This window comes from Triticum dicoccoides, chromosome 3B (genome assembly GCF_002162155.2).
Source record: "Triticum dicoccoides isolate Atlit2015 ecotype Zavitan chromosome 3B, WEW_v2.0, whole genome shotgun sequence".
NCBI lineage: Eukaryota > Viridiplantae > Streptophyta > Magnoliopsida > Poales > Poaceae > Triticum > Triticum dicoccoides.
In genome coordinates this window covers 661,947,863-661,970,657 of record NC_041385.1, presented here as the reverse complement: position 1 = coordinate 661,970,657, position 22,795 = coordinate 661,947,863, and the positions used below count along the sequence as shown (strand labels likewise).

General features: G+C 44.2%; 3 protein-coding genes and 1 non-coding gene across 4 annotated transcripts; all 4 read right to left on the bottom strand.

Moving 5' to 3' along the window:
• Positions 1-1,255: 1,255 nt before the first annotated feature.
• Positions 1,256-1,335, bottom strand: TRNAL-UAG. Its single transcript has one exon. It is a non-coding gene; the product is annotated as a tRNA-Leu (tRNA).
• Positions 1,336-1,383: 48 nt separating this feature from the next.
• LOC119281770 (ferredoxin, root R-B1-like) lies at positions 1,384-2,161 on the bottom strand. The gene has a single exon (XM_037562207.1). It carries the CDS (start codon positions 1,993-1,995, stop codon positions 1,531-1,533), a length of 465 nt encoding a protein of 154 aa, XP_037418104.1. The 5' UTR covers positions 1,996-2,161; the 3' UTR covers positions 1,384-1,530.
• A 4,712-nt stretch (positions 2,162-6,873) lies between these two features.
• Positions 6,874-8,098, bottom strand: LOC119277681 (acidic endochitinase-like). The gene has a single exon (XM_037558983.1). It carries the CDS (start codon positions 7,992-7,994, stop codon positions 7,014-7,016), a length of 981 nt encoding a protein of 326 aa, XP_037414880.1. The 5' UTR covers positions 7,995-8,098; the 3' UTR covers positions 6,874-7,013.
• A 5,328-nt stretch (positions 8,099-13,426) lies between these two features.
• On the bottom strand, positions 13,427-14,646 carry LOC119281767 (acidic endochitinase-like). The gene is made up of 2 exons (XM_037562206.1): positions 14,086-14,646; positions 13,427-13,984 (listed from the first exon to the last, which is right to left on the bottom strand). The coding sequence occupies exons 1-2, from the start codon at positions 14,574-14,576 to the stop codon at positions 13,582-13,584; spliced, it is 894 nt and encodes a 297-aa protein (XP_037418103.1). The 5' UTR covers positions 14,577-14,646; the 3' UTR covers positions 13,427-13,581.
• Between the last annotated feature and the right edge of the window lie 8,149 nt (positions 14,647-22,795).

Sequence of the window (22,795 nt, the reverse complement as noted above, 5' to 3'; positions counted from 1 at the left end):
GTACGAGGGACGTCATCGAGCTGAACATGTGCTGAACGCGGAGGTGCCGTACGTTCGATACTTGGATCGGTTGGATCGCGAAGACGTTCGACTACATCAACCGTGTTATTGAAACGCTTTCGCTTTTGGTCTACGAAGGTACATGGACACACTCTCCCCTCTCGTTGCTATGCATCACCTAGATAGATCTTGCATGGTCGTAGGAACTTTTTTGAAATTACTGCGTTCCCCAACAATATTTGTCTTGAAACTTGTTTTATTTTTTTCTCAAGTATAAGTTTGGGAGAGAAAATAGTCGAAGCAACAGCAGCCACGCCTCCTCTTGGAGGCCGTGGTAGCGTCGAAGGAATAAGAAGCGCAGATGGAGCTGATACTCCGATGCTCCCTCCACGATAACGGTTCGGAGCTGCTTCTCCGTCGCATGAAGGCGGAGCCGCATTCGCCTCCTTGCTGACCGGTGAAGGTGGAGCCTCCCCCCCCCTCGGTGCAACTGTAGCGTTCAAATCAGACGCCGCGTGAAAGAAGAGCGCATATCAGTCACCGCTACATGGCCTGAAGGAGGATATTTTGATTTATGTTTTTTCTTTGAGAATATTTTGGTGCAAAGAACATTTTGAAGAAAAAGTACAAGAGAACATTGGGTAATTTTACTTGGGGTATGTAAATGCAGTACATAATAAATTGGATGGTTTTTCTGAACAATTTATTAGAAAAATAATAATTGTCCTCATTCACAAAAAAACACAATTGTTGTTGTAAATAATATTTTGAAGATAACATTTAGCTTTATTGATTTACATAATTAGTTTGATGTTCTAGAGATCATTACTGAAACAATGTTGTTGTAAATAATGTTTGTAGAAAACATACGATTTGGATATTTGTCTTCAAAATTATTTTATTTTTCTCAAGTATATTTTTCAGAGAGAAAATACTAGTCGATGTAAAGAATATTTGAAGAAAACATACAAGTGTACCTTGGGAAATTTGACTAGAAACATAATCAATTGTATTGTTGTCCTAAACAATTTGTTTGGAAATACATAGTTGTTGCTCAAGATTGTTTTGAAGATAACATGGTGCTTTCATGATTTTTTTTTGGACATTGCTGAGAAGGGATGAGAGTGGTTTCGCGATGACATGATCCGAAAAAGATGAGGGAAGTGTTGGCTGTTGAGCGCAGAGGTAATAAAAGCAGGAGGTGACCCATAGCCGAGCTCGTCAGGGTATTATCCAGGCAAACATCCAAAAAATATGACAGCTGTGGGATTTGAACCCACGCCCTTTCGGACCAGAGCCTAAATCTGGCGCCTTAGACCACTCGGCCAAACTGTCTTAGTGAAATCTATTGTATTTATCTTGTAGTTGTTGAAAAGCTAGCAAAACTGACGATATGCTATTCACTTTGAGCAAACAAATCATACAGCGTTCGAAACGATACTACTCCACTACACAGCACCCTACATGTGCAAGACACCAAACCGTCGGACACGACACGAAAACTCTGGCACGATTTGGTCTAGCTATAAGCTAATGCACCTCCTCTTCCTTGTGGGTGTAGATGACGCAGTCCGCCCGGGGGTAGGCGACGCAGGTGAGCACGTACCCCTCGGCCATCTGCGCGTCGTCGAGGAACGATCCGTCCGACTGGTCCACCTCGCCGGACGCCAGCTTCCCCGCGCACGTCGAGCACGACCCGGCCCGGCACGAGTAGGGCAGCTCCACGCCGGCCTCCTCCGCCGCGTCCAGGATGTAGGCGTCCTCCGCCACCTCCAGCTCCGTCTCCTCGCCGTCGGGCCCGACGAGCTTCACCTTGTGCGTCGCGGCCGCCGTCCTGAACCTCGCCGACAGCCTCACGCCACCCGTCGTGGGTCGCTTCAGAGAGGCGGTGGGACGTGGGGCGGTCCTGATCGGCGCCGGCGCGGCAGCAAACGTCGGGATGCACCTGACGCCGGAGGCCGGGACGCACGCTGTTGCTGCGCCCAGAGTTGCCATGGTTCAAAAAGAAAGCAGAACTTCGCTTGCGAGTACTACCGTGCGATCACAACTTGAGAACGGCAGGGCACACGCACGCGCGCGGTATTAATAGACGGGCGTGGGATGTTGAGCGGCACCAGTAGCAGCCTCGCCAGGAGCGTTAGTGGCTGGTGTCCTTGGGAAATGGCCATTGGTGACGAGTGACGACACGAAGGTGCTAGTGCAATGTAGAAGCATCAGAACATATCCTACTTCATCGAGAGAAAGAAGCAGATCCCAGAGGGGTACAGCCGTACAGGTGTCGAGCTGTCGTGCAGGTGTAGACAGCAAACAATGCTTCGCGTGCTCTCCGTGGGACAGAGGAGTGCGTCTACATTATAACGCGGCCTCGCCCACGCGCCCTCCTAAGTTGGGCTGGCCCCAAGAAGTAGTGCTGTTTCTTTTCTTCAGTTCTCTTTTATATCACATTTTGTTCATTTTTCTATGTTCACACATATTAGTGTACTGTAGGTAAACATATGTTAATATTTTTCATGTAAGTCTAGGAAAAATTATTACTCCCTCCGATCAATATCAATTGTCGATGATTTAGTACAACTTTGTGCTAAATCAGCGACAATTAATATGGGTCGGAGGGAGTAATGTATTTTGGGTAAAATATCCTAATATTTTTCATGTAAGTTAACAAAAACTGTTCATGTATCTTAATAAATATTTATGTAAAGAAAACTGTCACATCAATTTTAAAATCTTCATGCAAATAGAAACTCCACTGGAATTTTTGAAACACGTCCAAGAAACTTAAATAAGCGTTCACAAATTTTTGAATCATAATTGAATTTATTAAATATTTGCACATTATCAGAAAAAAATTTATGTATTTTGAGAAGTGCTCAAGCCTTTTTTCTAAAAAAAATTATGTAAATTAAAATGTGTTTGTGCATTTCAATTTGTTTCATAATTTAAGTGGTATTCATCCATTTAAAAAATCATTCATGTAAGTTTGAAGACTGAGTGTTAAAAAATATTCATGCAATTTTTAAAAAGTAATAATGCAATAATAAAAATTGTTTAAAATTCGAAAATTCTTCATGTAAATTTATAGAAGTATATAATGTTTCAAATATTGTGTTTTTACATAATCTCAAACATCTATAAGAAATAACAGAATCAGTTACATATTTTTATATTTTCTAATACATGGGAAAATATAAAAACAAATTGAAAAAAGGAAATAAAATACAAAAAATGAATATATAATTGTTCCAGATAAACATGATAAATCAATAGAAAAGGAAACCCCTGAAAACAAACAAACAAACAACCCGAACAAAACCGCAGTTACTGGGCCACGACCTATGTTTCGGGCACGAGAGGCGAGCGTGGCTTATATCTCGCAAGTAAAATCCAGGAATATGCGACGCTCTTGGGCAAGCCTCGTGCGTCGTTTCCATGCCAATGTTCTCCCTGGTTTTAGAGGGGGATTTATTCTTTCGATTTTTCGCACGCCATGCCATGTCCGACTTTCATGTCTTATATCCTTTTCGTTTTTTTAATCTTTAACATAGAAAAATTCTATGAACCTTTAAATTCATAAAAATGTTTTAAAATTGACGACCACTTTCTTAATTTTGTGAACATTTTTATAAATCTGCTATTTTTCAAATGTCGCTCGAATTTTAAAAAATCATGCAGGTGATTCTCTATTGCCATATTTTTATCTTCATTTTATACTATTTTAAACTTTCATTTTTTTAAATGTATAAAAAATATTAAAAAAACTCACAAATCTGCCATTATTCCGGCCCATTGCCTCGTGTGGTGCATGCCCGAGAATAAATGGGCTAGAGCCCGCAGGGAGTGCACACGCGTGTTACCTCATTGTTCCCCGTTTTGTGTAGGTGTAGGCTTTTAGCTGATTACCCTAGAATTGGATCCCTCCCCATCTGCTCCCAGAATCTTCAACCCCCATTCATTTGACAATCCTAACTAGTTGGAGTCAAATTAGCTATGATTGTCAGATGAATGAGGGTTCAAGATTCTTGGAGAAGATGGGAGGAGTCTGATTCTTGGAGAATTTGCCAAAAGAACTGTCCCCTAATGTCGAACTTTCCGGCGTATAACCTTTGCAGGGACGAAAATGTAGATTGGTCACATTTAACCTTTGAAGTCGAGTCGTATCAGCGATATGTGTGTGGGCTCTCGGGAAAACTCACATGTTGTGGGTTCCGAATATGTCGTGCGATGTGCTATACTCAAGCCATTCGGCTACTATGTGCCAGTGGGCACAAAACAATCAAAAAATCATTTGCAAGCAAATCTTATTTGTTGCTCATTGTGACAAAATGGACAACAATTCACACTGGATTGTGACCCATCGACTAGGCCTACTAGTGTTTTTTTGCTCTCAATTTTTTGTTTAGTTATTTTAGGTTTCGATTAGTTCTTTCCATCTTTTATTCCTCCAGTTTTCCTCTATAGTTTATAGTTTTCCTTTTTCTTATTTGATTTATATTTTTATATTTTGTAAATATATTTTATGTATTCTAAAAATATTCATCATGTATTGAAATTATTCATCATGTTAAATAAAAAAATCATAAGTTTAAACAATTTTCAGGAATGTAAAGAACTTCAAGAATAAAAAATTTACATGAATTTAGAAGGGTATTCTTGAAGTTTAAAAAGTTCACATTTTTTTAATTTATCATGTATTTTTATAAATAGTCATGCATACAATAATTAAAACAATGGGAAAATAATAGAAAAGGTAAAAGGAATAAAAATTAAAAATCTAAAGAAAAAACAGAAGAATAAAAGAACGCGGACAAAGATCAACACGACCAAAGCAAAATTTGACCGAAAAAGTAGTAAACAAATATATAAATGAGCATTATTGGACCGTGTATGTGACCAACCCAAATAACCAGTCTTCGTACGTTACCCGCGCTATACAACACATTTGCTTGGCCACAATACTATTTAATAGATGATACCCCACACGTTATTAAGGGAATGTTCTGCGATATACTTGAATGAAATTTGGTTGTATGGGACATGAATATATTAAAGTAATAATATGAGAAGTAAAGTTAAAACACATATGATGTATTGCGTTTGATTATTATTGCATAGTTATAAAATATCTAATTAAATAAAAATAGCATAATAGAATGGAAACTCTTAGGCATGTTTGCAAGTTAAGGTGGGCTATTGCATGATTGTATGTTGAGATGTGCCTCTTCTCTGTCATGTTACATGCTGAGGTGACATACTTGCATGTTGAAAAAAATAAACTATTGGGAGTTAGCTATTTAGACATGGATGATTTGAAATGCCAATTGTAAAGTTCATATGGAGTTTGTTTACAAAAAATAATGCTGAGAAAAAATTGTGTTACAGGCCTCGAAAAGGACTTGATCATTTGAGTTCATCCTCTTTGTTGCCTCTTGATGGTTCTGAAACGGCAACTGGTGTTCTAGTGGGGTTAAGATCCTCTGCAGTACTGCACACAGTGCTATAGTGCAGATAACATATGGGGCCAGGTCCACACAACAACAATCGTACTGCACTGTATGCTACAACAGAGGATCCTAACCTGCTCTAGTGTAGTCATATTGTTCATTGACCCGCTATGCCACGGAAGACCGTTGCCGTCACAAATACAGTACTATATACATTGAAGTATTCAATTGGCTGACTGTAGCACAATCATTGTGGAATGGTAGTGTAGTATACGCAAAAGTATAAATAGAAATCTGGGATACACAAAATACAATCTCAAATCATGTCATACAATTCTGCTATCTTATTGTGCTTCTGGATAAGATACAACCTTTACACGGCAACATACGCAGTATTCCCACGTCGGCATGTTAATCTGGATATAAGGAATTTGATTATTATATGGTTATGGAATATTTATTGAATATGAGTAGCATGCATGGTGCATATTAAGGTGTGTCTTTTCCCCTGCATAATGGCATGTTGAAAGAATTAAATTTAATGGAGTATTATCCCTCAAAAATAATAATTTAATGGAGTATCCATGATGGCTGTTGAGTTGGTGTAGTTGCATATTAAGATAATTGAGTTAGTAGGGATAAACTATTTAGATATACTAGACGATGCCCTCGTGTTATTATGGAATTGGGCATATGGTTTCTAAATATTGCATAGAATACTAATTCGGTCCTTATGCTTTAAGCTATGTGAGAAATTTCTGTGCAAGTAAAAACTCTTAACATGAAAATTTATGCACACCACAATTTAAATGCAATGTGATTTAAATTCACTTAGAATGCACTACATGTTGCATGGTAGAGAATTTCCGTGTGTAGGACAAATGCAAGTAGATCAAACTAGTAAATCTAATGGCTCAAGAATTTTAATGATGTGAAAGCACGTATATTGAGATAATTAGAGGTATTTGAAATCATTCTCTTAGGTATATATAGGATATATTTCCTGCAAAAAAAAATGCCAATTGCAAAGTTCATATGGAGTTTGTTTGCAAAAAAAAAAAAAATCCCCCCCAAAAAAATTGAGTTCCATGCCTTGAAAAGGACTTGAGCACTTGAGTTCATCATCTTTGTTGTCTCTTGATGGTTCTGAAACGGCAACTGGTTTTCTTCTGTAGCCATATTGTTCATTGACCCGCTATGTCCGGGCAAACAGTAGCACATCATTGAAGTATTCAACCAGTTGACTGTAGCACAATCATTCTGGAATAGTAGTGTTAGTGTAGTCAATGCAAAGGCATAATAGAGAGATATGGGATACCAAATACTTCGTGAAAATACTTGTCGGAGAAATAGATGTATCTAAACATATTTCAGTTTTACATACATCCATTTTGATCCATTTCTCCGACAAGTATTTCCGGACGGAGGCAAATTATGTCACACGTACAATCCTGCCATCTTATTGTGTTTCTGATAAGATACAATTTTACAGGGCAACATACTCTACGCAGTATTCGCACGTCGGCATGTTGATCAGACGTGCTCCTGACTGGCGCAGTTAACAATATCAGCTCACACGCTGGACTTCACCTTATCGCTGAACCCCGTCTGCCCATCGAAGAACCTCGACCACAGCATGATCCCGCCGTACTTCGGCGACTTCTGCACCACCGGCAGCACCTCGGACAGCAGGTCGCTCGGCTCCACGAACCCGCTGCCGGCGGCCGCGGGCGCCGCCGGGAGCCCCAGGAACACCTGCCGCGCCGGTATCGACGCCCACTTCTGCCACGCGCTCGCCAGGTTGCCCGCCCCGCCGGCCTTGGTGTACTGGCACGGCGGGTTGTTGTAGAACTGCACCCACACGTAGTCGAAGAGCCCCGTGCCGAGCGCGCCGCCGAGCCCGCCGAGCATGGCGTCCGGGAACGGGCACTGCGGCGCCGCCGCCAGGTACACCGGCTTGTAGGCACTCCCCTTCCCCGAGTACTTCTTGAGCTCCCGCGCCAGGTCGTCCCAGTGCGCGCTGCCGCCGCTCTCGATGTCGAAGTCGACGCCGTCGAGCACCGCGTCGCCGAGGGGCCTCGACGCCGACGTGCCGCCGAGGTAGTTGTCCCAGAGGTAGTCGGCGACCTGCTTGGCGTCGGCGGCGGACGAGAGGCCGTAGCTGCCGACGCCGCCACCGATGGAGAGTAGGACCTTGATGCCGCGGCTCTGGCAGGACTTGACGTCGGCGCCCACGAAGGTGCACGAGCCGCTGGTCGCCGGGTCGCAGTGGCCGGCCAGGTTCAGCAGCGGCTTCTGGCCCCTGCCGAAGGTGAAGAGGAAGGCCACGTTGACGAACTTGTAGTTGCCGGTGGCGCACGCCTGCGCCAGCGTGCCCTCGTTGCCGTTCTGGCCCCAGTAGATCGCGATGCCCCCGGCGCGCGCTCCGGCGGCCAGCCCGGCCATTGTCACCGCGGTGAGCAGCAGCATTGCCGGAAACAGCTTGCTCGCCATCTTTGCTCTCTTGGAAGCTGGGAATGGAGCTGCTATTGCTGGAGAAGGTTCTTGGTCCATGTATATATAGATAGCCAGTAGAACTCGGCGAGTTGTGCGGAGGCAGCGGCGCCGTAGCTTCGTTGATTCGTTCCACGGCTCACCATTTGTTAGGCTGCTCAACGCCGTCGCAAGTTGACCGGGCATGCACCTCTGGATGAAGATAGGAGAATGAGTGGCGCGGGCATCCGGGGCTTAATTATCGTCGCAATCAGGGCCGTTGGCGATACGAGTATGGTATGATATTCGCGCCTGACGGTGCAAGCTGATCGCTGTCGGCAGTGGTTGACCTTTGACCCGTGTGAGCTGGTCGTCGAGAGCAGCATCCACCAATCTCGCGCCCAATTGCATCCATCTCTCGCGGTGCGATGACCATTCTTCCTGTTCTCCTATGAAGTTTCTTCGGTTCGTTTGAATCGTTCGGTGTGTGAGAGCGCTGTAATACTGCCGCAATGCCGCTGCATCTGCATCTTTCCACAATACGCGCGAGTATGACCAAATTTGCTACGTACTTATCTGCTTGGAAGTTTGACGTTCCAGAGGCGGCTCGCTGATAATACAACGAACAGTGCTCTCCTGTATCACGAGTAAGATGGTGGAACTGAGTGGACACCCATATCATTTCGTCTGAATCGTGTAGATCTCCTTCAGTCCTTGTCAGCTGTGCATTGTGACGCATAAGTGTCTATATTTATCAATTCAATGTGGTGGAACCCAAATGAACCGAAGAAAAACAACTCAATGGCCCTCAAAGTGTCTGCATTATCAATTCAATGCATTCAACCTGTAGTGCATAGTGGACAAGTCCGGGACTGCTCGTTGAACAAAACAACGGCATGTGACTCGCACATCTTCGAACTGCTCCGGAGGGTAGGCCGAAATCCCCCAAACTTTACGGCTAAACACGACGATGAACAACTTTCAGGGATGGCCCTAGCTAGATGACTGATAGAACATTTTAGTAACACCAATGGACTGTGAAATGGACAATATGCCGAATGGATTGGGTGGTTCTGTGTACTCATCCGAATCCCCAACCTGGCAATAACTTTATATTGGATAATGTAAGTGCACCGGCAACTGAATAGTTGGAGGGAAAAGGTTGATATCATAAAGGACATGATTGGAAGTTTTGGGCATTATCTACTATATCTAAATAGCTAGCCCCCACTACAAGGAATTCTTTGCCTTCTCCTTGAGCCACATCACCTAAATTAATTTAGCCATTGGATATGCTAGATCAGTCCACCATAGTCGTCCGAGCTACACTGAAGAACCACTGCATCAAATGCATGCAGTAACTGACGCCAAAAAAACATGCAAAAATAGAAGCAGTAATCGGTTACCATTTATTGTGCCATGCCCAACACTTTATTATGCAGCACATACATTGCCTTGCTGCTTGATTTGTCACGACATTGGTTGCCTTGATGTCGGACTACTTGGTGTAATAATTTAGTCATCCTTACGGTGCCAACTAATATGTGTCTGCAGAAGCAGTTTATTTATGCCCAAAAAAAATATAACAGTTTATTTCCACTGCACTTGATGATGTTTCTTTCTTGATCTCCCCGTTGTGTGCCATAGCGTCCTCTTCTTAACTGGAACAGTTAAGCGTAACTGATGTTTGTTGTGTATAGACGCCTAGTTACAACCGCATCATCATAAATTCATGCATACGGGCATGTGTAATAATTTCCATGACATGACAAGACTTACAGTTATCTATGCTTTTTTCTCAACAATATGGAGTAGTCTCTAGACATTAGTACTTATAATTGATGCCCGGTGAAATATATATTGCAGCTATTACACTTGCAATATCAACAAACTTTTTTCTTTCTTAATTCATCACGTCTCCTAAATTTCTAAAGAATTTCCGCGGCAACGCACGTGGTATCTTCTAGTATATGTATGAACAAGGAACGGCCGCACTGATAATATTTAGTGCCAAAGAGAGCCCCACTGCAATATGTCATTTGGACATGTGATCAATGCACAATACTACTAATTCATAATTAATGTCAGAGTGCTACTCACATGAACTAAAAAGCAGGAATTATAAGAAAATGCATTTTTTAGCAAATAGCTGGATTTATTGACTGAATAGGAACTCTATGATGGACCAAGCATACAAAACAAGCACACGCAATAGAGCCTTTAATGAAACAAATGTTGCAACAAAATACTCCAAAATAGTCGTCGCCTCACGCTCCGCCATCCGCATCTCAATATTCCTTAAAGTCTCGTATGGAGAGAATGTGAGAAATTGATTCTACATTAGATGGAATAACTTTCTCAAGTGTTTTCATGATCCACATGATACCTTATCTCAAGAGGTGCGAACCTAGTTCTGCTAAAGGCATTATGCCATGGGACTCACCCTTTGCAAGGTATAGTACTTTCATCGTTGGATTGCCAAGGAAGATGGCTAAAAGCACGAAAGGATGTGACCCGGGGGGACCATCGACCAAAACAAACTCAGTGCCACCATAAGATGGACACCACAATCACCAAGTAGAGTGAAAGCGTTTGAAGACAATGTTGGGAGTAATGAGCACGAGACCAAACACTACATAATAAAAATTATTTAGTAAGAACAAGGAAGGGCCACACTGATAATATTTAGTGCTAAAGGGAGCCCCACTGGAATATGTCATTTGGACACGTGATCAACGCACAATACTAATTCATAATCAATTTCAGAGTGCTACTTGCATGAAAAGAGATTTGGTAGTAAGAGTAAACATAGAAAATAAAATAAAGTTCGGAGCTTCACGTGCAGTTGTTCAGGAAAATTGGAAGAAACTAATAAGATTATAAAGAAGGTAGGAGTTATAAGAAAAGACATTTTTTAGCAAATAGCTGGGTTTATTGATTGAATAGGAATCTATGATTGACCAAGAATACAAAACATGCACAAAGCGATAGAGCCTTTGATGAAACAAATACTCCAAAATCTTCGTCGCCCCATGCTCCGCCATCTGCATCTCATATTCCTTCAGCTCTCATGTGAAGATATTGTAAGAAATTGATTCAAAATTGAATGGAATGATTTTCTCAAGGGTTTTGATGGTCCACATGAATCCCTTACCTCAAGAGGTGCGAAACTAATTCTGCTAAAGGCATTAAGCCATGGGACTCACCCTTTGCAAGGTATAGTGCTTTCATCGTTGGATTGCCAAGGAAGATGGCTCAAAGCACGAAAGGATGAGACTGGAGAACCACCGACCAACACAAAATCGACTCCACCATAAGATGGACACCGCGACTGAGGAGTAGATTGCAACGTTGTAAGACAATCCACCGAGCTGGGAGTTGTTGATCCATGAGACCAAACACCACATACTCCCGATATCAAACACATCAGCCACACACCTAAAGAGAAAGTGGAAGACTTTTATTGCGGCGGTGCTGCATCCAGCCAGGTTGTGTTTTGTCCAAGGGACGGGCTAGACTGGTTATGGGTATCCCCAACCAGCTGGGTAGGGATAGCCTTTTTTTTGTTTGGTTGGGTGGATAAGATTAGCCCTTAGGCCAACTCTAGCCGATCCCCTATCTGGCTATAGAGGAGTAAAATTTTGGTTTTGCTTCTTTGTGTCGCACCTAGCCAAACTCTTCTCAAGGGTTTTGATGGTCCACATGAATCCCTTACCTCAAGAGGTGCGAAACTAATTCTGCTAAAGGCATTAAGCCATGGGACTCACCCTTTGCAAGGTATAGTGCTCTCATCGTTGGATTGCCAAGGAAGATGGCTCAAAGCACGAAAGGACGAGACTGGAGAACCACCGACCAACACAAAATCGACTCCACCATAAGATGGACACCGCGACTGAGGAGTAGATTGCAACGTTGTGAGACAATCCACCGGGCTGGGAGTTGTTGATCCATGAGACCAAACACCACATACTCCCGATATCAAACACATCAGCCACACACCTAAAGAGAAAGTGGAAGACTTTTATTGTGGCGGTGCTGCATCCAGCCAGGTTGTGTTTTGTCCAAGGGACGGGCTAGACTGGTTATGGGTATCCCCAACCAGCTGGGTAGGGATAGCCTTTTTTTTGTTAGGTTGGGTGGGTAAGATTAGCCCTTAGGCCAACTCTAGCCGATCCCCTATCTAGCTATAGAGGAGTAAAATTTTGGTTTTGCTTCTTTGTGTCGCACCTAGCCAAACTCCTAAAACCTATAACGGAGGACAACTTTTACTTCCCCGCTGAAAATCCCCTCCAAGCCGCCTAAATATACTCAGCGTTTGCTCAGCCGAGTAAAAGTTGCCCACCTCTATCTGCCGCCCTCGCGACTCCACGATTCTCGCCGTTGCCACTCCCATGTGTCGCCTCGCCACCGATGACTAGCCCAATCGCCAGAATGGATTGCCAAGACGCTTTTGCCACCTCACCGGCCACCGCCGCTGGCTTGTTGCCGCCAGAAAACCACCCCGCACCACCGTCTTCGTTGAAAAAAATGTTGGGGATGAAAAAGCTCCACCGGCCACAAGCACCGACTCCAACTGTTGGGTCATTCATTTTGTTGTCGTAGTGTGGAGATGAACACAACCGATTTTTTAGCGTCTTTGGAGTCCTCGGCTATGATGGGCTATATAGTCTCAGTTATGATTCAATTTGGGATCATTCGGAGGCGGCCGAAGAAGAGGAGGTGGCTGACGGAGACGAAGTTGAGGAGGTGGCCGGAGCAAGCACGAGGTCGTCAAGGTCAGAAACTCACAACTATAATCTTGTCGAGGATGTTGCTCTATGCTATGCTTGGATGAACATCTTAATGGATGCAACGATTGGACCAAGGCTATGTTTTGGAAGAGAATTGCGGACTACTACAACAACTCTGTGGAGGTGACATCAATTTGAAACTCGTGATGATATATATGCTTGTCAACGGTTATGTTATGCATGTTTTAAATTGAATGTTTTATGGTATATATATTGTAAAGTGTTTGAAGTTCATGCAACTAGGACACAAAACATATGCAGTTTTTTTACCCCACTAAGTTCAAGGGATCGGCTAGGTGCACCTATAAACAGAAAATTGTTTTGCCCGCGACGTGGGAGTAGGGGTGGTTAGCGCCGATCGACAGTTTTTCACGATTGGGGATAACCTGTTTTTTGTGGAATATTCAAAGCATCTAACTGCCCCTGTCCCTCCTCGCCATTGAACCAAACGGGTGGCAACCACTGTAAAAATGGCTATCCCTATCCCGGGGAGGGATAGCCCTGCATCCAACCAAACACAATCTTAAAGTAGTATTTACAATAAAGATGAAAGTGTGTGCATCAATCGATAGAGGGGCCAACGAGTTTTCTCTTTTTGCAAAAAGGAAGAAAGAAAGAAGAGCCAGCCATAATAGTTTAGGAGAGAACATAAAACAACAACTTGCAAACTATTGCGTGATTTTTATTGTGTTGAAATACTGATACACACCGCTACCATCTAGTGCCAACTACACTGGGCTCTCCAGTAACAATTCCGAGACATCAACAAAGAATATGAACATAAAAAAATACAACCACAAACATGAAAAGGGCAAACAACATAGTACACAAATGCCCACATGCAACATCGCCGGGATGAACATATATAGCCACGAGAATCACACGTCACTCTTGATGGCGGAGCTGTAGCCCGTGCGGTCGTCATAGAACTTGGACCACAACATGACACCACCGTACTTTGGAGAACCCTTGATGAGTGGCAACACACGCGAAGTGAGCTCGCTGGCAGGGATGAACCCCGTGCCCGCCGCGTCCTTGGAGGCCGGAAGCCCCAGGAAGATCTTCCCCGCCGGCACCGACTCCCACTTCTTCCACGCGTCCATGAATGCCTTACGCCCCGCACTGAACTGACATTCCTCGTTATTGTAGAACTGCACCCAAACAAAGTCGAACAGCCCCGTGCTGATCGCACCGCCATCCCACTCGTCGGGGAATGGGCACTGCGGCGCCGCGCTCAGGAGCACCGTCTTGCCGCCGTTTTTGCCCAGGTCCTTGAGGTCCCTGTGTTCATGGCGCCAATATACATGAGCACGCACACATCGATACACGACGACAAGACTAGTTCGGACGGCGCGCGGGTTGAGCTAGTTGCTCCAGCTTACCTGGCGAGGTTGTTCCAGAACTTGGCGCTGCCGAGCTCGATGTCGAAGTCGATGCCGTCGAGCGCGACGTTGCCGAGGGGACCGGACGACGACGCGCCATCCAGGTAGTTATTCCAAAGGTACATGGCAACCTGCCGGGCGTCTCCAGGGGACGAGAGGCCGTAGCTCCCGTCGCCACCGCCGATGGAGAGCAGGACTTTCACGCCGCGTCGCTGACACGCTTTGATGTCCTTGCTCTGGGCTCTGCAGCCACCTGACGAAGGGTCACAGTGGCTGGCAAGGTTCAGCTCCGGGGTCTGGCCCTTGCCGAACTTGGGGAGGAAAGCGAGGATGACGAACTCGTAGTTCCCGGACGCGCACGTCTCGGCCAGCGACGCCTCGCCGTCGTTCTGGCCCCAGTACACGGCGATGCTGCCGGCGTGGCACGTGGCGAGGAGCGCCACGAAGAGGGTTGCAGTGAGCTGGAAGGGAGTGAGCGCTCGGCTTGCCATGGCTGGGTTCAAGGGCGTGCCTAGATGGTACAGGAACCAGTGGAGACTGGTGAGATAGCGAGGAGCTAGCTCTGTATCTTGAGTTGTGATGGCTATTGCGTATGGTGTCTGGGTTTTATAGTGGCCTTGATGGAGCGTCATGGATATTTTATAGTGGCTTCCGTGCCGTCGCACGTCCGCTCCTGCCATGTCTCAATTTACCGAGAGTGGCCGCGGTTAAGTAAAGCTGATATGCAGAAACATTTCGTTGCGGCCGATATGTTTCGATGCTTATATTAATTTACTTGGGAGTGTTCATCAAAGAGTAGTGAATGAGAGCGCGCCCAAGTCACAAACGCTCCACCGTACTCAACTGAAACTCAACAATGCGTGCGACAAAAACTGCGGCATCTCCTCTATTTTCTGTCCCAGCAATGTACCAGACAGAGCGCATGCATATTCAAAGCCTTAACAGACGGCACTTTAGTTTATGGACAACTCAAATCAACCTCAACGAAGCCAAGTAATTAGAGCATCTACAGCCGGACGCCCAGAACCCGCCTCAAACGTCCGGTGAACGGTTCGGTCACTAACTGTTCACAAAAATTCGACGCAGACGGGCGCCTCAAACGAGCCACGCCCAGGCTGACTGACACCCCTCATATCCAGCCCAAATATGGGGCGGATATGCGGGCGCCCGGACGCGTCCACCACGTTGGACCCGACCCACACTGACCCATCCGATCCCATATATATATTCCTTCCCATCCGTTCGCCGGATCAAACCCTAGCCACTTCACTCCACTAATCTCCGCTCCTTTCCGCCACCCAAACTCCTGTCCGGCGATCACCGGCATGACTGACAACGGATCCGAGTCCTTCACCTTCAGATCCGTCGACTCTGGGATCATCCCACGCGGTCCTAAGGAGGAGACGGCCGTCCGGCTTGTGCTCCGCCGCTCCCGAGAGGAGGTGTAAGTGCATCTAGTGCCACCCCAGTTGGTTTTGGAGTATTGACGACAAAGTTGGTTGAGGGACTAATGCGTTTGTGAGAATTACAGGATAACGCAGGTAGTGTCCCTCATTTATTTGGTTTACCTACCGGAGATGACCCCTAAAAATGTATGAAGACATTGAAGACAATGGTGGTATGAGAAGATATTCATATTGAAGACTATGACATGAGAAGACATTACGTGAAGACAATGGAGCGCGAAGACTGTGTGGTTTCGTCGTTTCCTTTCTTCTTTGTTGAGTCATAGGAACCACCGTACTGTTAAGTGGGGTCCAAGTGAACTAAGTCAGAGTGACTGAAGTGATGCTCAACCCAAATCCTATGTCTTCGAGCGAAGACAATGAGAGCAAATCTTATCCAGAGTTGGATGAGTCAGCTTTGCTTGTAGCCCAAGTAAAGTTGCCGTGTGTGTTTGAAATCTGACCGTTGGAACACGTGTCAGCTCCTTAGTGACCCAGGGTCATTTTGGACAAATCAGGTCGGGTTGCCTGGTGGCTATAAATAGCCCACCCCCTACACCATAAATTGGTGGCTGCTCAGAGTGTGTATACGGCTTTTGTCGTTTGAGAGCAACCCACCTCGAAGCATTTGAGAGAGAGAAATCCTTGCGAGGACAAAGCCCAAACACCCAGAGCCAAAGAGTGTTAGGCATCACTGAAGTCTTTCTGTCTTGTGACCTGAAGACTTATTACACTTGAGGACTGTGTATCCTCTAGCCGGTTAGGCGTCGCGTTCTGAGCATCCAAGAGTCATTGTGGATTGCGGAGTGAACAAAGTCTGTGAAGGTTTGGAAGTCTCCCTTGAAGACTTACCAGAGTGATTGGGCGAGGACTAAGTGACCTTAGCTCAAGGGGAATAAGGTGAAGACACGGTCTTCTGAGTTAAATCTCAGCCTCCCCAACCAGACGTACAGTTGTCACAGCAACTGGAACTGGTCCAACAAATCCTGTGTCCTCAACAAGCAACTGGTTCTATCTCTTCCCTTCTTTACTTTGAGTTTGTCTTCGTGAAGTCATTGCTTATTGTTTTATCCGATTGACTTCATTGCTTGACTACTATTGTTGATTGGCTTCATACTATCTTCCATCCTGATCCTACTACCTAGCTGCTATTAATCTTCAAACGTTAATGCTATTGCATACTTGATTATGGCTTGCTTGTTGTAGTGTATCTTCCGTTGCATATCAATTAGGTTGTTTCTATCGTTTGTCTTTGAAACTTCCATGTTTTGAAGAATTTCCTAAAAATCGCCTATTCACCCCCCTCTAGTCGATAACTAGCACTTTCAATTGGTATCAGAGCAAGGTACTCCCTTGTTCTGTGTGATTCGGTTTAACCACCTGGAGTTTCAGCTATGTCGACTGCAGGATTGAGGAATGTATCTTGCCCCACCTTTGACGGTCATGAGTATCCCCGATGGAAAGCCATGATGAAGAAGCGACTCATGGCTATGGACAGCAAACTGTGGACCGTCACCGAGATTGGTCTCACCGATCTATGCAAGATGGCGGAGGCTGATGACATTCGTAAGTACACTCTACTGAACCTCACTGCGAAGGATGTCATCTGCTCCTGCCTGTCCCGAAATCAGTTCAGGAACGTCATGCACCTCAATCACGCGAAGCTAATCTGGGACCGACTTGCTGAGGTCTATGACAGTCATCTTAATCGTCATGATCCTTGGCTTGATGACTACAAGGAGTCCCTTAAAGATATGACCTTTCCACCTGAATCGTCTTCATCTTCACCATGCCTCATGGCAGGGAGTGCTAAGGTAACTGAGTGCTATCTTTCTGAAACTAGTGATGATGAATCAGGTGATGAGTTTGGCCCCAGCTATGTCAAACTTGCTTCCCTTGCCACTAAACAACAAAGAATCTTGGAAAAGGTTCAAGACATGCTAAGTAAGACCGATGATATGTTGGGTGAAGAAATGGATCAGTCAAAAGCTTTGGCTGATAGTCTTCAGAGACTTCATGCTAAGTTTGATGCCCTTCAAGATCAACATAATGCTCTCTTGTATGATCATGAGAAGCTTTCTTCTGAATGTCTTCAAAGAAAGCTAGACCTTGAAAAGATAAGAGTGGATTATGAAGATCTTCAGAAAGAGCGAGATTCATTCCTTGCTCAACACATCAGCGTTACTCAGGATGGATTTGAACCACCATGTTTAAAATGTATTGAGCGTGATAACGCTACATCTGTTGCTGAATGTTCCACTGCTACTGCTGTTTCATTGTCTTCAACTACTGATGTGGTTACTAACCCCTCTACGGAGGATACCACTAGTATTGCTGATGAAAATGCTAGGTTGAAGACATTGCTTGAAATAGGGATATACAAAAGTTTGAAGGGACATCAGACTCTCTGCGATGTCCTCAAAAAGCAGATTCTGAACCGAAACCCTAGGAAAGAGGGTGTTGGGTTCGAGAGGAAAATGAATGCTGATGGTTCCTACTGGAAGCCTGAGCAGTATCCCAAAACCACATGGGTTGCTGCAAAGGAACCTTCAGTGGATCCATCCACTTTATCTGGATTTACATGTGCTAATCCTATTATTATTATTGATGAATCCTTTGATGCAAACTATAAACTGTTCAAAAATCAGAATGGTGAAGTGTTTGCCAGGTATATTGGTACTAACTACAGGAATGGACCACCTATGAAGAAGATCTGGGTAACCAAAAGCTTCCTTGAGAATCTTCCAGTGAATGTCATCATGACACCACCAGTGAAGAAGACAAACCCCAGACCAATGGCATCATATGGTCCAACGGCTACTTGCAAACACAGGACTCACTTGAGTCACCCTAACGCCAATGTTTTGCAGGGAAATCATACTCAGACTCATGAATATGAGCGTGTGTCTTCAAATCGATATGTTTGTAGAACTAAGAACTTCTCTGCTTATTCACATGAGTATCATTCATCTCCTGCAAGGCTATTTGCTAGGGCTTCAAAGCCGAAATTCTCAGATGCTGCACTTAGACTCATTGCTTCTAAGCCACCCCTGAAAATGTGGGTGGTGAAGAAGAACTAACTCTCTTTTGCAGAATGTGGTCTCCAGCCAGCAATCAATGGCGTCCGACATAATTGCTGGGGACCTAAAACATAAAGGGACGCATGATAAAATGACTTACCATGAATTCCACATATGAATCTCTTATCTGTCATACTGTGTGCAAATCTTGATCTAAACTGTGATAATCCATGTGTGTGTAAAATGCTTATGCTTCACAACATACCTTGTGAAGCTTATCCTCCTAATTGCACTGTAGGGCATGTCACCAAAAGCTTCAGAATGGATTATTGACAGTGGATGCACTAATCATATGACTGGTGATCAAAGTCTTCTCATGGACTCAACCTTACGTCCATCCGACAAGAGTAAAATCACATTTGCTAACACTGGTAAAGGCAGAGTATTGGGTCTAGGTAGAGTTGCAATCTCAAGGGATCAACACATGGATAAAGTGATGCTTGTTGAATCGCTTGGATTCAACTTAATGTCTGTCTCAATGCTTTGTGACTTAAAGATGATTGTGATATTTGGAAAATATCGTTGCCTTGTACTAATGGAATCTGACAAATCTCTAGTCTTTGAAGGGTATAGGAAAGGTGATCTATACATGGTAGATTTCTCAGCAGGTCAAAACTTGCCGTATGTCTTCTTGCTAAAGCTTCAGAATGCTGGCTCTGGCATCAAAGGCTGGGGCACGCTGGCATGAGGAACTTGCATACTCTCGTCAAAAAGAAGCATGTCATAGGCATCGAAGGTGTCAAGTTCAAGAAAGATCATCTATGTGGTGCCTGCGAAGCTGGAAAGATGACAAGGGCCAAGCATCTCTCAAAGACAATCATGACAACATCTCAACCCTTCGAGCTGCTTCACATGGACTTATTTGGACCTACCCACTACTCCACCCTCACAACAACGGCGTGTCTCTATGGCTTCGTCATTGTTGATGACTACTCAAGATACACATGGGTGCACATAATTCTCTACAAGACTGAAGTACAAGATGTCTTCAGACGATTCGCCAATCGAGCAATGAACAACTATGGTGTCAAGATCAAGCATATCAGAAGTGATAACGGCACTGAATTCAAGAACACCGGGCTTGATCTTTATCTGGATACAATGGGAATCACTCATGAATTTTCTGCTCCATACACACCTCAGCAAAATGGCATTGTAGAGCGCAAGAACAGAACCCTCATCGAGATGGCTCGAACAATGCTTGACGAGTACAAGACACCAAGAAAGTTCTGGCATGAAGCCATTGATACGGCTTGTCACATCATCAACCGTGTCTACATCCATAAGCTTCTGGGCAAAACATCCTATGAGCTCCTCACTGGCAAGAAGCCAAATGTCAGCTACTTCAGAGTCTTTGGTGCTAGATGTTGGGTCAAGGATCCCCATCACAAGTCAAAATTTGAACCCAAAGCTCACGAAGGCTTCATGCTTGGCTATGGAAAGGATTCACACTCTTACAGAGTCTTCAACCTCTTCCACTACAAAATTGTTGAAACAGTGGATGTGCGATTTGATGAAACCAATGGTTCACAAAGAGAAATTCTGCCAAGTACACTTGATGAAGCTCCTTCCAGTGAATCTATCAAGTTGATGGGAACTGGTGAGATCATGCCCTCTGAAGCATAGCCTGAAGAGGAACTTATCATCTCTGCACCAAATCAACCTGAAGACAATGCTCAGACCGAAGACAATTCTCCCAATGATGACAATGATTAGCCAGAGCAGAATCTTCGTCCTGTTCATCCTCGTGTTGCAAATGAAGTTCAAATAGAGAAGATTATTGACAGCATCAATGCACCTGGTCCGCTCACTCGCTCAAGAGCAACATAGCTAGCAAATTTCTGTGGGCATTTTTCATTTGTGTCAATATCAAAACCCAAGAAAGTTGCTGAAGCTTTTATGGAACCTGAATGGATTCAAGCCATGCAAGAAGAACTTCCACAGTTCAAGCTGAATAATGTTTGGGAACTTGTCAAGCGACCTGACCCTCGCAAGCATAACATTATTGGAACAAAGTGGATATATCGAAACAAGCAAGATGAGCATGGTCAAGTCGTCAGAAACAAAGCTCGTCTTGTGGCTCAAGGATATACTCAAGTTGAAGGAATTGACTTCGATGAAACATTCGCTCCTGTTGCTAGGCTTGAAGCTATTCGCATACTGCTAGCCTATGCTAATCATCACAACATCTTGCTATATCAAATGGATGTAAAGAGTGCATTTCTAAATGGCAAGATTGAAGAAGAAGTATATGTTGCACAACCACCTGGCTTTGAAGATCCAAAACATCCTGATATCGTCTACAAACTGAACAAAGCACTGTATGGCCTCAAACAAGCTCCTCGTGCCTGGTATGATACAATCAAAGACTTCCTGAAGAGTAAAGGCTTCAAACCTGGATCTCTCGATCCCACACTCTTCACGAAGACATATGATGGTGAACTGTTTGTGTGCCAAATATATGTGGATGACATAATCTTCGGCTGCACCAACCAAAAGTACAGTGATGAGTTTGGGTACATGATGCAAGAGCAATATCAAATGTCCATGATGGGAGAGCTGAAGTTCTTCCTTGGTCTTCAAATACGTCAGCAACGAAATGGCATCTTCATATCTCAAGAAAAATACCTCAAAGATTGTCTGAAGAAGTTTGGAATGGAAGACTGCAAAGGCTACACGACGCCAATGCCAGCCAAGCACCATCTTGGTCCCGACGACAATGGTAAAGAGTTCGATCAAAAGGTATACCGCTCCATGATTGGTTCTTTGCTTTATTTATGTGCATCTAGGCCAGATATTATGCTTAGTGTTTGCATGTGTGCTCGATTCCAAGCGGCACCAAAGGAATCGCATCACTTAGCTATGAAGCGAATTCTTCGATATTTGGCTTACACCCCAACACTAGGATTATGGTATCCAAAGGGCTCAAGGTTTGATCTAGTTGGATTCTCGGATGCTGATTATGCTGGTGACAAAGTGGATCACAAGTCTACATCAGGCACATGTCATTTTCTCGGTCGATCACTTGTCTGTTGGTCTTCAAAGAAGCAGAACTGTGTGTCACTCTCAACTGCTGAATCTGAATACATTGCTGCTGGATCTTGTTGTGCTCAGCTTCTGTGGATGAAGCAAACTCTCAAGGACTATGGCATCGATCTGAAGCAAGTCCCTCTCTTCTATGACAACGAAAGTGCCATCAAGATTGCCAACAATCCAGTCCAGCACTCGAAGACAAAGCACATTGAAATACGTCATCACTTTCTCAGAGATCATGTTATGAAGAAAGATATAGATATCATGCACGTCAACACTGAAGAGCAACTGGCAGATATCTTCACAAAGCCCTTGGACGAGAAAAAGTTTTGAAAGTTACGGTGTGAGCTAAATATCTTGGAATCCTCGAATGTCCTGTGATCAGGCACATATCCTAACACTTATGCATGTTGATGACTTAGATGTGCAACACACAAAGTAATGTATATCTTCAATCAATGAAGATTTACACTCTGAGTGTGAATACATCAACATGGAATTTGACTTCGGAGCGCCACGATAATTGTGTGCCGTGTCTGGGTCTAATACTTCCTATACGGTGGGTAACGCCACCACCAACTTTCTTTGTTTGAATTATTTCACTCATGGCGTTATTTATTTTGCAAAGACTTCGCATTTGGTTTGTCTTTAGTTTTAATTTATTTTCGTGATTTTCTGCGATATGATAATTTGATTGCATATATATATACTAATGTTCTGTCCTCTACAGCATTCACTTATAGCTATGTCTTCACTGTTGAATCTTTTGAACTAAGTGAATGTGATCGGACCCTAATCTCTCTATGCTTACTATCTCAAACTCTATCTGTCCAAATCATATGCATTCTATTGAAACTGTCGAATGTCTTCTCTGCATCCTTGTCAGCAGAAGACACAGAGACAAAACATCAAGTCCTATTTAAATGAATCATCTTAATTGTCGATATCCGGAGAAGCCGGAACGAACATCCGACATACATGGCGGGCGTGGGAATGTGGGACAATTCTAAATGTGTTGCATGCTTGCCACGTACCCCACGGATGTGAACAGACAGGGGCACCTGCGTAATTGCGCTGTGCTGCACACCTACTTATAAATATGTGTCCCCTGCGGTAAAGAAATCTTTCTTCCACCTCTCCACCTCCGTCAAA

What these genes read in the sequence shown, in the direction of transcription:
- LOC119281770 (XM_037562207.1), bottom strand. Translation starts at nt 1,995, where the DNA reads ATGGCAACTCTGGGCGCAGCAACAGCGTGCGTCCCGGCCTCCGGCGTC.
- LOC119277681 (XM_037558983.1), bottom strand. Translation starts at nt 7,994, where the DNA reads ATGGACCAAGAACCTTCTCCAGCAATAGCAGCTCCATTCCCAGCTTCC.
- LOC119281767 (XM_037562206.1), bottom strand. Translation starts at nt 14,576, where the DNA reads ATGGCAAGCCGAGCGCTCACTCCCTTCCAGCTCACTGCAACCCTCTTC. An exon ending in TTCTGGAACAACCTCGCCAG is followed by an intron (nt 13,985 to 14,085) that starts GTAAGCTGGAGC and finishes CCATGAACACAG; the next exon opens with GGACCTCAAGGACCTGGGCA.